The sequence below is a fragment of the Orycteropus afer genome, unplaced genomic scaffold (genome assembly GCF_000298275.1).
Source record: "Orycteropus afer afer isolate SDZICR_OR568_19922 unplaced genomic scaffold, OryAfe1.0 scaffold00290, whole genome shotgun sequence".
NCBI lineage: Eukaryota > Metazoa > Chordata > Mammalia > Tubulidentata > Orycteropodidae > Orycteropus > Orycteropus afer.
The window spans coordinates 3,572,239-3,589,493 of NW_006921877.1; the positions used below are offsets into that span (position 1 = coordinate 3,572,239).

Here is a 17,255-nt window from a genome sequence, read left to right on the forward strand (position 1 = left end):
GTAGGGTGGAGGGTCGACGAAAGAGAGGGAGGCCTTCAACGAGATGGATTGACACGGTGGCTGCGATGATGGGCTCAAGTATAGCACGGATTGTGGGGCTGGCGCAGGATCGGGCAGTGTTTCATTCTGCTGTGCATGGGGTCGCTATGAGTCGGAAATGACTCGATGGCACTTAACAACAACAACAACAACAGATGGTGGTTACATGAACGTGTTTACTTTGTGATATTTCATTGAGCTGTCCATTTATCATTTGTATACTTTTCCATATACATGTAATACTTCTGTAAAAGTGATAAAAGAAAAACTTATTGCACAGCTTATACCAAAATAAAATTCTAATAGATTAAAGACATAACTTTAAATCTGATTCATAAATTTTTTTTTTTTTTTTTACATAGAGGTGAGTATTTATATAATCTTGGCTGGGAAGAACTTTCTTAGCATGGCACTAAAGGCAGAAATCATTGATAAATCTGACTACATAAATAATTTAAAAAATAATACAACAAAATAAAAAACATTGTTTTGTTTGAAATAAAAATACCAAATAGGGAAGAAAGATTTGTAAAATATATGCTAGACAATGTGGAACAAAACTCAAAGTAATAAAAAAGACTAGGCTTACTGGTCTGATAGAGACTGGTAGAACCCCTGAGACTACAGCCCTCAGATACCCTTCAAGCCTGAACTCACCCGAGGCTCAACTTTTAGTCAGTCAATAGTCCAGCCTATAAAATGAACAGTAACACCAGGGAAGTATACACTCTTTAGAACAGTCAACCATACGAGATCAAAAGGGCAGCATTTGCCAAAAGCTCAGAAGGCAAGAAGAGATAGGAAATAAGGATGAATGGAAACAGTAAACACAGGGAGAAAGTGGGAAGAGTACATTATGGGGATTGCAATCAATGTCACAAAACAAAATGTATATGGATTGTTGAAAAGAAAACCAATTTGCTCTATAAACTTTCACCCAAATCACAATAAAGTTAAAAAAAATACTAGACAAATAATCATTATCTTTAGTTACATACATAACATTCTTAAAAGTTATTAGAAAATTTAAAAAGGAATACTTAATGGAAAAATAGGCAAAAAACATGAATTAGCAACTCACAAAAGAAATATATAAATGGCCAGTGAGTTTTGGAAACTGACAAAGAAGTTAAGTAATTTTCTAGACTCACAAAAATAATACGCGGTAGTAAGATTCAAGCCCAGCAATCTGACTCTTCAATAAATATTTGTTTAATAAATGAATAATTATATATTTAACACTGAAAGAAATTTGGCTTATAGATAAGAAATACAGATTACAAGACAGAATGTACAATGACATACATCCTTTTCTGTGACACATTCACATAAATGTCTACACAGTCTTAGAAATATGCCTGAAAAGACCACAATGTAATAGTGATTAAAGAATGGGAGGGTTTTTTTTGTTTGTTTGTTTTGTTTTTTGTTTTAATCTTTATACTTTCTGAATTTAAAAAAATTCAGAATAAGCAAATAGTAGTTCCATAACAAAGGGAAAAAAGTAACTTCAAAAACCCAAATAATAATAATAATACAGAATGAAAAAAGCAAACGAACACTTCTAATGACTCCCAATGGATAAAGAACATAGCTTAGCATGGTTCTCTCAGGGTTACCAGTCATTAAATTCAACCATTATGCCAAGTTCTCTACTCTCTTCCTTGGCTCTTTTCCACCTGTAAGTGTCAAATTAATCTACCTAAACACTGTGATCCTCATGTAATTTCATTGTTTAAAAACCTTCAATGATCTTCCATTTTCTACCCAAGACAGCAAACATTCCTCAGCCTGGAATTCAAAGCCTTCCACAATTCTGGCATTCAATGAACTTTTTAACTTTTTTATGCATAGTCTAGCTACTTGACTAATTGCTGTTCTTTGTATATGTATGTCGCCTACAGCTTTCTATAATTTGTTCATGTGGTAAATTAACATTGCTTAGAATGTGCTCCCCCTATTCATGTCGTTTTTTTACTTTATAGTCAGGTTATCCTCTATCTTCTCCATGAAACATTAGCTAATTTCCTTTAGCCACTCTGAGAATCCATAGCTTTTACCTGTCTTTCCAGGTACTTACTTATTTCCTAATAAACAGTGACTTTCTTGAGGTAGGATCTTTACCTTATTCCTCTTTATATTCTTCTTACTAAATAATTATTGAGTGAATATAGTTTATTAACAACAACAATAAAAATAAACTCACAGAATTCATTATCATTATGTTTAAACATTTTCAAAGTGCTAGTCTGTGGCAATTCAATTTCTCCTTTGAACATAAACCAAACAAACAAAACCAAACCCACTGTCATCGAGTTGATTCAGACTTACAGTGACCCCCATTGGGTTTCCGAGGTGGTAAATCTTTACAGAAGTAGATTGCCCAGTCTTTGGAAGTAGATTGCCCAGTCTTCCTTCTGAGGAGTGGCTGGTGGGTTTGAACCGCCAGCCTTCTGGTTAGCAGTCAAATGCCTTAGGTACTACGCCACCAGGGCTCCCAAGAGAAAACTGTAATGCTCCTATGCCATATAGGAAACATAAATCATTACAGTGCAGGTTAGCCTTTACTTTCCAAGTCTCTGGGCTAATAAAGTGACTCATGAACCTAATGGTGTAAATCCTTCAGATGTCAAACACTCTCAATTGTTTTGTGAACTTATACTGTAAACATTACAGCATTTTGGTCAGCACTGGCCAAACTTTTCCTATATAAAGGGAACTTCAAGCTTTATTTTCTGGGACAGAGGTGAGAGTTATAGGATTCTGAAGGTTCTCCTTTACCTTTTTGTGTTGTGTACTGTGGTTCCTCCCAGGACGATCCTTACTCCAGGAGTGGTACGGTTCAGGTTATAAACTGTTAGAGCCTCTTCGTAGGTAGCTCCTCCAATTACAAACACGATGATATCCTGAGGTCTGCAATAACGAAGAAAGAGTTAATATCACAGGGTTAAAAAAAAAAAAAAAAAAAAGCTAAAGATTTGTTGTTATTATTATATGCAAAGTTTTAATTTCTAAATTTTTCCTTTTTTGGTGAGGAAGCAGAATTAAAGCAGAACAGAATAAAAGGTTTAAAAAAAGTTTTAATTATCTGAAATTGGCAGGAAACAGAGCAGGAAATGCTGAATAGTGATTTGCTTTCTGTTTATGAGCGGATGTCTTATAATTTCTGTGCTGTGGATTTCAGAATAGCACAATAGTTTGCTGGGACCAAATGTAGAAATATTCTTTTACATTCAAGAGGCTGCAGAGTGCTTCACTGTGACATATCACTATAGCAATAATTTATGCTTGTCCTATACATCTCTTTTCATGTATAAGCCTTTTGTCAAATATTTAATACAGTGTCATTACAATGGCCTCTAAGGACCTCAAAGCATTTTGGAAAGTACTGGTATATTTGGATGTCCCCATCACATGGGAACTAGAAACACTTAGTATTTTGAGTGTAGAGACGAGGACACAAATTAATGGCACTTGTAGGAATTCTACCTCTTCTTAAAAATCTGTTTGAGAAACTTTTGATGAACCAAGAAAAAGAAATCAAGGAAACCAAAAAAGAAAGAAAAACCTATGGGTATAGTTTTGACATGAGTTAGACTAACACATGAGCTCATCTACTAGCTTCATCTGGGTAGCACTGTGTTGTTTTACTGTGTTTAAATCTTTATCAAAACGGCTTCATAACAGTGTGTGATTCTCCTGTTAGCTCTTTTCCAGACAGCAACAAGGACATCACATTTTTTCCCCTCAAAACTGTAAAAGCTTGTCTGTTTTGCATTTCTCATACCATCGAAAGGAAATGAATGAAATTACTTAATCTTAGGCAAGTAATTTTATTAAAATCATTTACTGGACATTATTTAAAACTACAGCAAGCAGAAGCATCTATTTTGGAAGTTATGGCATAAAAATAGGCAGAAATATCTTTAATCAATTTATGCACACATGTTTATGTGTAAATCACACACAAGCAAACAAAGAACACCTACATCTCTTTTCTATCTGTCTCTTTGTAAAACGCTTTGCAGGAATCAACTGAGTAAGATTTTGTTCTAGTGAGACTTCATGGAAACAGAATCAGATATTGTGGCTATTTTTTTTTAAATTTGATTGTTTACATAACAAAAATTGTCACTTTAACCATTTTTAGTCCACAATTTGGTGATACTAATTACATTCATCATGTTTTATAGTTATCACCATTATCTAACTCCAGAAATCTCCATCGGCACCCAAAAGAGCATTTTTGTGGCTCTTTTTAAATGTTCAAATAATCTCTAAATTGGAGATATCCCCGTGAAAAGGTATACAAGCTCCCAATGATGAAGAGGTGGGTATTTTGCAATTAGGTAGAGTTAATTATGACATTTCTTTGTAGACTTAGGATTTAAAATCATGATTCTGAAACACTGAATTTACTTTTTAAGACCAAATAAGCATCATTCAAGACTACCCACAAGACACAAAAACAATAATTTAGCACCATGGTGACTTAGGAATTACATACTGTTACATACTCTGTAATAATTTTTTTTAATTATTTTAAAAAAATGTTTTGACCATATAACTGCATGCATGTGGTATGAAACACAAAAGAGCATACTGTAAAAAAAGTAAGTAAACTATATGATTGTTCAATTCAAAATAGCCAATACCAGTCAATTTCAGCTCACTGATGCCTAGGATATTGATCTTTATACGTTCCATTTCATTTTTGACAATTTTCAATTTTCCCAGGTTCATACTTCATACATTTCCATGTTCTGATTATTAATGGGTGTTTGCAATTGTTACTTCTCATTTTAAGTCATGCCCCATCAGCAAATGAAGGTCCCAAAAGCTTTACTCTATTCATGTCCTTGAAGACGACAACTCTACTTTGAGGAGGCAGCTCTACCCCAGTCATATTTTGAGTGCCTTCCAACCTGAGGGGCTCATTTTCTGGCACTACATCAGATAATGTTTTATTGTTATTCATAAAGTTTTACAGTAATACATTAGACATTTACTGTTCTTTATAAGGTTTTCAGTGGCCAATTTTTAAAAAAGTAGATGGTCCTTTTTTCCCAGTTTGTCTTAGTCTGGAAGTTCTGTTGAAACCTGTTCACTATGGATGTCCCTGCTGGTGTCTGAAATACTGGTGGCATAGCTTCCAGCATCACATCAACATGCAAATCACCATAGCACGACAATATAGCAGATGAGTAACTACCTGCGGTATGCAGATGACACAACTTTGCTTGCTGAAAGTGAAGATGACTTGAAGCACTTACTGATGAAGATCAAAGATTACAGCCTTCAGTATGGATTGCACCCCAACATAAAGAAAACAAAAATCCTCACAACTGGACCAATAAGCAACATCATGATAAATGGAGAAAAGATTGAAGTTGTCAGGGATTTCATTTCACTTGGATCCACAATCAATGCCCAAGGCAGCAGCAGTCAAAAATTCATATGTCATATTGCACTGGGCAAATGTGCTGCAAAAGACTTCTTTAACGAGTTAAAGAGCAAGGACATCACTTTGAAGACTAAAGTGTGTTTGACCTCATCTGCATGTGAAAGCTGGACAATGAGTAAGACAGACTGAAGAAGAATTAATGTATTTGAACTGTGTTGTTGGTGAAGAATACTGAAAATATCATGGACTTTCAGAAGAACAAACAAATCTGTCTGAGAAGAAGTACAGCCAGAATGCTTCTTAGGGGAGAGAATAGCCAGATGTCATATCACCTACTGTGGTCATGTTGTCAGAAGGGACCATTCCCTGGAGCAGGATATCATGCTTGGTAAAATAGACAGTCAGGAAAAAAGGGGAAGACACTTGTTTTAGACTTGGTTCTCTAGAGAAGCAAAACCAGTGAAACTTACATATACGTGTGTGTGTGTGTATATACACACATATATACATACACACATATAGATACACATACATATATATACACACATGTATACACACACATATATATGTGTGTATAGAGAGGGAGAGAGAGAGAGAGAAGGGAGAGAAATTTTTCTCAAGGAAACAGCTCACACAGTTGTAGAAGCTTGCAAGTGGGCAAGTCTGTGGGTCAAATGTCAAGCTGGAGACTTCTCCTAACTCCCACAGCTGCAGGGTCTGAGAAACCCAAGACTGGCAGGCAGTATAGCAAGCTGCTGGCTTTGCAGGTTGATGAATCCAAGATCAGCAGGTAAAATAGCAGATTGTTGGCTCACAGGCTGTGAAGGCAACAATTTTAAGATTGGCAGGCAATATGGCAGGCCCCTGGTTCAAGTTCAGAAACTGGAGATAATGATGAGCTTGATGTAGGATCAAAATCCAACAGGAAAGCCAGGGAATTTTCCCAGGACATCCATATATATATTGGAAGCAGGCCACACCCCTGAGGAAACTCCTTTTCAACTAGTTGGCTGCTCACAGATCATCTCATCATGGAGATGATTACATCATATGAGATCTCATCATGGGAGATGACGATATCACTGCTTAAACCACTTAGAATCATGGTCCAGCCAAGTTGACACATAACTATCACAACCCTCAATGAGATGGATTGACACAGTGGCTGTGATGATGGGCTTAGGTAGAGAAAACATTGTGAGGATGGCGCAGGACTGGGTGGTGTTTTGTTCTGTTGTACATAAGGTCACTGTGAGTCAGAGCCAACTCAACATCACCCAACACCACCACCACCTTATGCTTATCTTGGATAGATTGTGCATTTTACATTTTGACAGATACTTACAGGTGTGATAGTTAAGGTTATGTGTCACCTTGGTTGGGCCTGGTTTTGAGCAGCTGGGTGGTTGGATGTAATTATTCCCCATGATGAGACGTAATCAACTCCATGGTGGAATCTGCTGTGAGCAGCTGAGTAGCTGCCTTATGTAGTCTGCTTCCAGTATATAAGAACTACAGCTTTGAGAAAAGTCTTAGCTTTTTGGCAGATTTGGACCCTGCATGTAGCCGAGTCTTCATTTGGCAGCCTGCCATGATGCCGGTCGATCTTGGGACTGTTTCTGGATTTGAACTAGTGGCCTGCCATGTTGCTTAATAACTTGGGACTGGGCCATTTTACTTGTCAACCTTGGGTTTGTCAGTCTCAGCAGCCAGTGGCTGCCTGAGTTAAAAGAAGCCTCCAGCTTCAGTGGGCCAGAAGAGGCAGAGCTGAAGCCCAAGGTTGAGGGGCCTCTACCCAGTCCCTAGAGCTGGTACGGTGAACTCAGACTTCTAGCCTCCTGAACTATAAGAGAATAAATCCCTGTTTGATAAAGCCATACATCTGTGGTATGTCTGTTATAGCAACACTAGATAACAAAAAACACCAAGTTACTTTACAGATGTAATTCCACCAGCAATCAAGAAAGCACTTGCTTCTCCACAACTTTGTCAGCATCAAACATAATCAAAGCTGTAGACTTCTAAATTGACAGGTGAAAAAGTGGTATCTCACCACAGCTTCTTATTATGATCCGTGCAAAAAAGATTAGAGTTACAGACAGAGACGTGTGTATTATCAGCATGTGAAATTTGGAAGATGAATAGTGTGAGAAAGGAAGGCTGGGGAACACCAGCATTTAAGAGATCAGTGGAGGAACAGGAAATATGAATAGAGACAAAGAAGGAGCAGTCACAGAGAAAATAAGCAAAACCAGAAAAGTAGGAAGTTATAGAAGTATTTTAGGAACAGAAAGTATCTAACAATGTCAAAAACTGCAGCAGATCAAGTAAGATTAAGGCTGAAAATTGGCCATTGGCTTTTTATCAATAGAAGTCACTGATGACTATGGTAATAGTAGTTTTGGTGAAATAGTCTTTTTTTTTTTATTTTTTAAAAATGGCTTGTCTTTCTTTAGCCAACTTACAAGTTGTTTATTCTCAATGTCCTGTTGTTGTTGTTGTTGTTGTGTGCCTTCGAGTCGGCCCCGACTCATAGCGACCCCTCCTTGGGTTTCCGAGGCAGTATCACTACAGAAGTAGATTGCCCAACCTTGTGTGGATCTTCATATTCTTTTTATTCTACATACTTTACCCAGATTGAACTAACATATCTCCATGACTCCAAACTTTTATCTTTAGCCCAAACTTTCATCCTTACCTCCAGACCCACATATCTATACACCACAAACATTTCACACTTACTATGGCTAAAACTGAACTCTACTGTTCACCTTCTACCCTCAATATTCTTCTTTTATATTTTGTATTATAGGATTATTATGAGTCAGAATCGACTTGATGGCAATGGGTTTTATTATTTTACTTTCTATTTTAATTAATGGCACTGTATTAGTTTCCTATGGCTGTTGAAACTAATTACTACACACTTAGTGGCTTAAACAACACACATTTTATTTATTTATTTTTATTGTGATTTGGGTGAAAGTTTACAAAGAAAATTCACCTTCCATACAGCTGCTCACATACACATTGTCTCATGACATTGACTGCAATTTCCCACAATGCAACAGCTCCCTTCCTTCTTCCTCCCCATAGTTACCTCTTCCCTGTGTCCCTCCTTCTCACACACTCCTGTCCCCCAAGCTGTCTCCCTGTGCACACACAGCCCTTCTACTCTCCCATGACTGATCTCTCCAAGGAGTGTATCTACTTAATGTAAATGTTCAGCTCATACACCTGTCTTTTGTTTGGCTGGGAGCCATGGGAGTGGATTCAATTCCAGACCTGAAGGGCAGCTAGGGGCCATAGTCTCACTGGTTCCATCAGGCTCTACCAGACCAGCAAGCCTGGTCCTTTTTTTTTTTTTTAATGACTTTGAGTTTTGTTCCACATTGTTCTCCCATTCTATCCGGGATATGCTACATAGATCCCCCTCAGAGTGGTTGGCAGTAGTAGCCGGGCACCATCTAGTTCTTCTGGTCTCATAGTTGTATAGGCCGAGGATTGCCTGGTATACCAGTCGCTTGGACTAATTGTTTCCATGTGTCTTTGGTTTTCTTCATTCTTCTTTGCTCTGGATGAGGAGAGACCCATTGTTGCATCTAGATGGTTGCTTGAAAGCTTTTAAGATCCCAGTCACTACTCACCAAGTAGGAGGTGGAACAATGTTTTTGTGTAGTATATGGGAGCTCTGGTAGCATAGTGGCTAAGGCACTTGACTGCTAACCAGAAGGCTGACGGTTCAAACCCACCAGCCACTCCTCGGAAGGAAGGTTGGGCAATCCTACTTCCGTAGTGATACTGCCTCGGAAACCCAAGGAGGGGTCGTTATGAGTCGGGTCCGACTCGACGGCACATAACAACAACAATAACATAACATTATGCCAATTGAGCTTGATGTCCCCTGCAACTATGGTCCTGAGCCCACAGGTCCAATTATTTGCTCCCTCTGGGTAACTGGCTGTGGCCAACAAGTGACTACAACCTTGTCCCTTGTCAGCTCTACTATATACCTGGAAATTCTTACAGACCATAAAAATACACTTATAGAAACATTGTCTGCCAACCCTATACATGGTCATGGGCACACTCTCCCCTGCGTAGACATACCTAATCGTTCAGCCTCTCTACTCATCTATCCACACGTAGATCAATGTTTTCCATCACTGAGAATGCAGTACTACGTGCGCAAAAGGGTTCATCTTTGATGTCGGTACCTCCCATGCACCTTTCTATGTCAAACAACATACATTCATTACCTTACAGTTCTGAAGATCAGAAGTCTGACATGGGTCTCAACAGACTAAAACCAAGGTGTCACCAGGTTGTGTCCCTTCTGGAGATGCTAGGGGAGAATCTGTTTCCTTGGCTTTTCCAGCTTCTGCAGGCCATCTGCATTCCTTGGCTTGTGATCCCCTTCCTTCATCTTTAAAGTCAGCAACATTGCATGTCTCTGACCCTTCTTCCATCACATCTTTCTCTGATCACAGTGGGAAAAGTTCTCTAGTTTTATGGATTCATGTGATTAGTTGGGCCTACGTGGATAATCTAGAATAATCTCCCTATCTCAAGGTTCATACTCTTAATCACATCTGCTAAGTCTCCTTTGCCATGTAAGGTAATATGTTTACAGGTTCCAGGAATTGGGGCATGGACATCTTTAGGAGGACCATTATTCTGTCTACTCTGGTGGCATAGTACCTAAGGCATTTGACTGCTAACCAGAAGGTTGGGCAATCTACTTCTGTAGTGACACCGTCTTGGAAACCTAAGGAGGGGTCTCTATGAGTCAGATCTGACTTGACGGCTGTGTTTGTTTTCTGGATAGGTACTATCTATCTAACACCCAAGTCAGAAACTTTGCGTTATTTTTTATTCTTCCTTTTCTTCTGTTTCCTACCTTCTCTTGCTGTCCTTATTCATCATTGTTAAAATTGTGTCAGTTTTATCTCTGGAACATCTTGGCTCCAACCTTTTACTCACTTTCCCCTGCCTGGTTGCTAGAGTTCTGTCATAGTTCTCATTTGCCTGGAGTATTACAATTATATCCATTCTTTCTTCTGTTCCAATTTATACTCCATTTGCCAGCCATTTTAATCTTCTACAGCACAGATCTGATAATGCCCTTTCTCTGCCAAAAGATAAAGTCAGTGGGAACAATGCTTAGTAAATGAGTGGGAATTAATGTCTTTCTCTACTAGGTCTATCTTTTTAGCCTGATCCTCTTTTTACACTCTCTTCTCTAGCCATCCGACTAGAAAGTGAGCTTCATGAGATTAGGGATTTTTTTTTTTTTTTTTTCTGGCTGCTCATTGTCAAATCTCCCATCCTAGAATAGCAGCTAGCACACAGTGGGTATTCAATAAATATTTGTACAACAAATGACTGAATCATCATGCATTCTATTTTCTCTTCTCCCAAAGGATTATGTGCCAGTGGAAAGAATTTGTTATCTACTATTTGCCAGTCACTTTGCTTACAATTTTGCAAGGCAAAAATCGTAGCTGAGGAAGCAAAAACTCTGAAAGGTTATATAATTATCCCATGGTCGTTCTATCTTAAACTCATGTCAGTCAGGTTTTGGGCCTCACTATTCTACTACATAATTGTTCTTGTCAAGGTCATACTACTAAATCCAAATGGCCATTTTTTCACTCCTTGTTTTATTTGACCTGTCAGCAGCATTTCACTAAGTTAATCACTCATTCCTCCTTGATATACTTTCTTCACTTGGTTTCCAGGACATCATATTCCTTATTTTCTTCCTACTTTACTGGTTACTACTTTTCACTATCCCTTAATGGTCCTTTCTCATGTTCCTGACCTCTTAATGCTAGGTTGCTCCAGAGCCCAGTCACTGGTCCTCTTTCTTCTTTATCTACACTTATTAGACTTGCTCTGTCTAATATAGTGGCCACTGCTGTTAGGTGCTGTCAAGTAGATTCCAACTCATAGTGACCCTGTGTATGACAGAATGAAACAATGCCTGGTATGCATCATCCTCACAACCATAGCTATATTTGGGCCCACTGTTGCAGCCACTGTGTCAATCCATCTCATTGAAGATCTCTCTCTCTCTCTCTTTTTTAACACTAGCCACATTTCAAATGCTCAATAACCATATGTGGCTAGTGGCAACTTTCCTGATAGCACAGGCATTTCCATAATTATAGAAAGTTCGACTGGATAGCAGTGACCTAGATGATCTCACTCACTTTTGATGATTTAAATATATCTATTTGCTCATTACTCCCAAATTTCTATTTAAAGTACAGATCTCTCTCCCAAACTCCAGAATTATACATTGGTTTACTGGACTTTTCTACTTGAATATTTAATAGACTTCTCAATTCGGTATGTCCCAATTCCTCATCTTCTCCCCCAATCTTAGTTGACAGATACTCCATCCTTTCAATTACTGGGGCCAAAAATTTTGAAGTCATCTTTAATGCCTCCATTTATTCTACTCTAAGGAGCTCTGGTGGTGTAGTGGTTAAAGCATTGGGCTGCTAATCATAAAGGTCATAGTTGGAACCCACCAGGCCACTCCAGGAGACAAAGATGAGGCAGTCTGCTTTTGTAAAGATTTACAGCTTTGTAAACCCTATGGGGGCAGTTCTACTCTGTCCTATGTGGTCGCTATGAGTTAGACAACTTGATGGCAGTGGGTTTATCATACTCTACATCCAATCCATCAGGAAACCCTAACATCTCTTCTTCAAAATATAACCAGAATCATGTACTTCCCACCACTTCCATGAGTATCACTCTGGTCCAAGTCACATCAATTTTCACCTCAATTTCTCTTACAGTTTCTTAGCCTACTTCTACCTTTTCCCTCTGCATCACTAATTACAGTAGCCAGAATGATCCTGCTGAAATATAAGTCAGATCACATGACTGTTCTGCCTAAAACCCTGCAAGGTCTCTCCATGTCCTGTGGTAAAAGCCAATAATGTCTTGGTCTCTTTCCCTGCAATACACTTTTTGTTTGGTTTACCTGATCTTTCAAGCATAAATTCAAATATTACTTTCTCTAAGAAATCTCAGACTCCCCAGGCTGAATTAATTACCACTCTCAACTGTTTCCAGAGTTTTTATGCATATATACACTGGGTACTTATTAGACTGTATTGTAGTTAAACAACAATAAAATCAAAAAGAAAAAGCAACAAAACAAAAACACCTTATTTTTTCCCTAGGCTAAAAGTTCCTGGAGGGCAGGGGGTACTTTTCAATACAAAGCACAGTGACAGACATGTAGTAGATGCTTAAGAGTGTTTATAGACGAAAGAACTGTCAGTGATTATCTTGTAAATTAAGTTTCCTAATTATACAGAGATATGTTTCTTTTCCCTATTCCATCATGAATGTAATCTATTGCCTAGGTGCTAGATAAAAGAAAACAGGTGAGTATGTATGTGGTGGGAGGTGGGGCAAGACAGCCTTCTTATTAAAATCTGAGAGGTGTAGCATTAGAACATTAGAAACCATCAAAATAGAATCGATACTCTATTTTCATTTTGTGGGGCTACTATAAAAACTACCATTTTTTCTTGCTGAAACACTGTTGCTCACTCTCCATTACATTGGGAATTAGCTCTAGAATGTTATACACACACACACACACACACACACACACATATAAAATAATATTTTCACTTATACTGAAATAAGCTCTTATGGGTTGATGATGCTGCTAGGGTCAAATGTATTTTCTATACAGCTCTTCTATCATTTAGAAGAAGAAATGCTATTCTCTTTGTTTTGCAGCAAAAACAAAATTTAGGGATACTAGAATGAAACCACCCATTTATTCATTCACTAAATATTTATTAGGGAGCTCTGGTGGCATAGTGCCTAAGGCATTTCACTGCTAACCAGAAGGCTGATGGTTCAAACCCACCAGCCACTCCCCGGAAGGAAGACCGAGTAATCTACTTCCGTAGTGATACTGCCTCGGAAACCCAAGGAGGGGTCGCTATGAGTCGGATCTGACTCAATGGCAATGAGTTTTGGATTAAGCCCTAATAGGGCCAGGCATTTTTCTAAGTAGTAGGAAGTTGGATGCAGTGATCTACTTCTGTAAAGATTTACAGCCTTGGAAATCCAAAGGGGGTCACTTGAGTCAGAATCAACTAGATGGCAGTGAGTTTGGTTTCTGAGGAAGATGGATGAGACAAAGTTCTCATTGTCATGAAATTTACAATCTGCTGGGAGAGTGAGTCAAGAAACAGACAAGAAAATCATAAATAATAAAGATTTTTAAAAGATAATAAAAATATCCAAGAGTGATAAATGGTACACAGAGAATTAAAATGAGGTGATGTTGTAGAGAATGACAAAGGTGCTACTCCAATAGGCAAGGTTGAGGAAAGAATCCCTGATACTTGAATGACAAGAAGTCAGCCATACAAGGACTGAGAGGAAGAACATTACACGAAGAGGTAATAGGCATTGTGAAGGCTTGAAGGTGGGAATAAATTTGGTGTGTTTAAAGAATAGAAAGGTTGATGCGACTAAACAGCTCCACTTTCCACTCACTGCCGTCGTGTTAGATCTGACTCATAGCGACCCCTCCTTGGGTTTCCAGGGCAGTATCACTACAAAAGTTGATTGACCAATCTTCCTTCCAAGGAGTGGCTGGTGGGGTGTTCAAACCCCCAAACTAGGCCACCAGAACTCTGTGACTGAATATAGTAGACCTTTTTTGGAGCAGAGCCAAAATTTCAAATGTTTAAGATTGTTTGGTTTGGAAGATGTTTTCCATATTTCTTCTCTCTTTAGAAACATTTTTAGTAGTAATTAAAATTACTACTGTTATTCTTAAACCTGACCTGAAGAATAATGTAATGACTGGAGTTCTCATTTACTCACTCATCACTCACTCATTAAACATTTAATAGGCTACTTTAGCAACTATGTGCCAAGCACTTTTGTAAGTTGTACGATCTCAAAGATGTGTAACATTTGTCCCCACAAGCCATCAAAAGGTCTGTGTTCTAATAAAGGTATAAACCAAAAACTCATTGCCATTGAATTGATTCCAACTTACAGTGACCCCCACTGGGTTTCCAAGGCCATAAATCTTTACAAAAGCAGACTGCCTCATCTTTCTTCCATGGAGCAGCTGGTGGGTTCAAACCATTGACCTTTTGGTTAACAGCCAAATGCCTTGAACACTACACCACCAAAGCTCTGTAATAAAGGTATGTTGTTGTTGTTGTTATGTGCCGTCGAGTCCGCCCCGACTCATATATAGAGAGCTATGCATTTGCTAAAATGTCATAGATTTTGCCATCAAAGTCTGTATTAGATACAGTGGGTGCAAAAAGGAGGAAACAGTATATTACAGGGTTTTTCCATTGGAGTCCTCCAAATGGATTAAATGTGATCCTCAACCCCTTGGGTAAGAAAAAGGCTGGGCAGCCTGATCTCTTGGGCCAGTCATCTTTGGCCATGAGCTATTTGCTCCACTGTGTATATATTATCATGTTCTATGTGATCAAAGACGTAAAAAAGATTGGAAAGCATTGGAATATTCCAGTATGGGAGAAGACAGAGAAGGAACAGTATTACAGAAAAAAGATCAGATGAATGAGTTTTGAAAGAATGAATTGGTATACTCCAAGCGGATGGGGGAAGATAAAGAATAGAAGAGAGAAAGACATTCAAGTGGCAAGAGATAAAGAGGTTAGTAAACCAAAAACCAAACTCACTGCCACTGAGTCGTTTCTGACTCATAGCGACCCCCATTTGGGTTTTTGAGGTTGTAAATCTTTACGGAAGTAGATTGCCCCGTCTTCCTTCTGCGGAGCAGCTCGTGGGTTTGAACCGCTGACTTTCTGGTTAGCAGTCGAGTGCCTTATCACTGCACCACCAGATCTCCTTAAAGAGGTTGTTGTTGTTGTTGTTATGTGCCGTTGAGTCAGACCCGACTCATAGCGACCCCTCCTTGGGTTTCCCAGGCAGTATCACTACGGAAGTAGATTGCCCAACCTTCCTTCCGAGGAGCAGCTGGTGGGTTTGAACCACCGGCCTTCTGGTTAGCAGTCAAGTGCCTTAGGCACTATGCCACCAGAGTTCAGCAGCAGCTCAATTCTGGCAGTTCCAAGTAATTTACTATGACTAAAGTTGGGGACATATTAAGAGAAAGGATGCAGAAGCCATTTCAGAGAAGGCTTTGTATCTCATAGACCATGAGGAATCACATGAAGGTTTTTAACAGGCTAATAACACGATCAAATTAGGTTTTTTGAAGGATAATTTTGGCATCTAGCTGTGTGAGAATGATTTGGAGGCTGATGGTGGGAAAAGCTGGGAAATGAATGGCTACTGTAACATATCTGGGAAGATATGATAAAGAATGGAATGAAAGAAATATCAGAAGGGGTGGAGAGGAGGAATTGAAAACAGAAGATCCAAAAAATCAGTACTTGATTGAATGATTGAAGGTGGAAGATGAGAAAAAAGGAGCTCATGATAGCTTTAAGGTTTTGGCTTTAAGTCGTATTTGGTGACTAGTTCTGTGGGGAAAAAAAATCTAGGGTACATCTGTATTTTGTGGAAAAGAAAGTTGAGAACAGGGAAGGAATAAATCCAAGTGGATTTCTAGCATAGCCAGAACATGCCAACAAGGAGATAGATGGTACTTTACTGAGTTGGGTCTCTGTTGTAACTATCTGGGGATCAGCCTACATGGAAGACTCAGAGAAGAGCAGAGGCAGGTAGTGTTCAGAAATAATCAAACTATCAAGGCTGAAAAGATTCTATATTCCCAGAAAATGAGTATTTTTTACAGAAAGATTCTATGTGCAGTGCTCCCTGAAGTGAGGGACAACTCCACCCTGAGGCCCATTATGTAGTTTATCTTGAGTAAATAACCATGAATTGCACAGATTATTTCAAGGAAAAGGGAGGGAGGGAGCTTTTCCCTTGCAGTGGTACAGTAACGATTCTTGGTGACTGATGAGAGGAACCAGACAGTAATTCCTTTGCTTTGAGCTCCTGATCTGATCATTTAAAAAGCAGCTAAGCAAACTAATGAGGTTCACCCTTGAAATGCTGCTGCTTCTCCATAGCTCTGCCCTCTGACTCTCACCTGCCTCTAGGGTACATCTGTCTTTCATGGAAAAGAAAGTTGAGAACAGGGAAGGAATAAATCCAAGTTCTAGCATAGCCAGAGAACGCCATCCTTAAATCTGATCATTTCGGGGTACCAGGGTATTTCGGAAAGCAAAGAAAATGTCATGGATGGTAAATTGTGGGTGTAGGTTATATAAATGAAAGGACAAAACCTAAGATACAAGAGTTAGCTCTTAGAGCTTGGCTCAATTGTATACATAACAAAGATGACTATGTCACACTCATCTATGAAAATATTAATAAATGTTTTCCTAAGCCTCCCACGACTTGTTCAAGTCAGCTTAAGGAAGAGCAACATCTATGAAAAAAATGTGTTTAAAATATCCCTGACATTTTTCCTTCTCATTCCTTTCCCCAGTGACTTTTAAAACTAGATGTTGTGATGAGGCTAATGTTAAAACATACAGCAAATCGTTTTTATATGATAGTCGAAGCTAAGTGGGATAAACAAGTTCATTTCTTTGTGCACATCTTCCTGTGCTCTGTAATTTACCATAGCAACCAAAAGCATTAATTAATGCAGATGGCAAACATTAAAAAACAGCAGCCAGTTCACACTGTATATAGACATACAAGGACACACTGTTGTTGTTATTTGCGGTCGAGTCAGCCCCGACTAATAGCGACCCCTCCTTGGGTTTCCGAGGCAGTATCACTACGGAAGTAG

General features: G+C 38.8%; 1 protein-coding gene across 1 annotated transcript in view; it reads right to left on the reverse strand.

Moving 5' to 3' along the window:
• The window catches only part of VPS45 (vacuolar protein sorting 45 homolog), a 133,174-nt gene that overhangs the window by 51,018 nt on the left and 64,901 nt on the right, over positions 1-17,255 (reverse strand). The window contains exon 14 of the mRNA XM_007950964.2: positions 2,821-2,952. Within this exon, the coding sequence (XP_007949155.1) occupies positions 2,821-2,952 (132 nt within the window). The remainder of the gene's footprint in view (positions 1-2,820; positions 2,953-17,255) is intronic.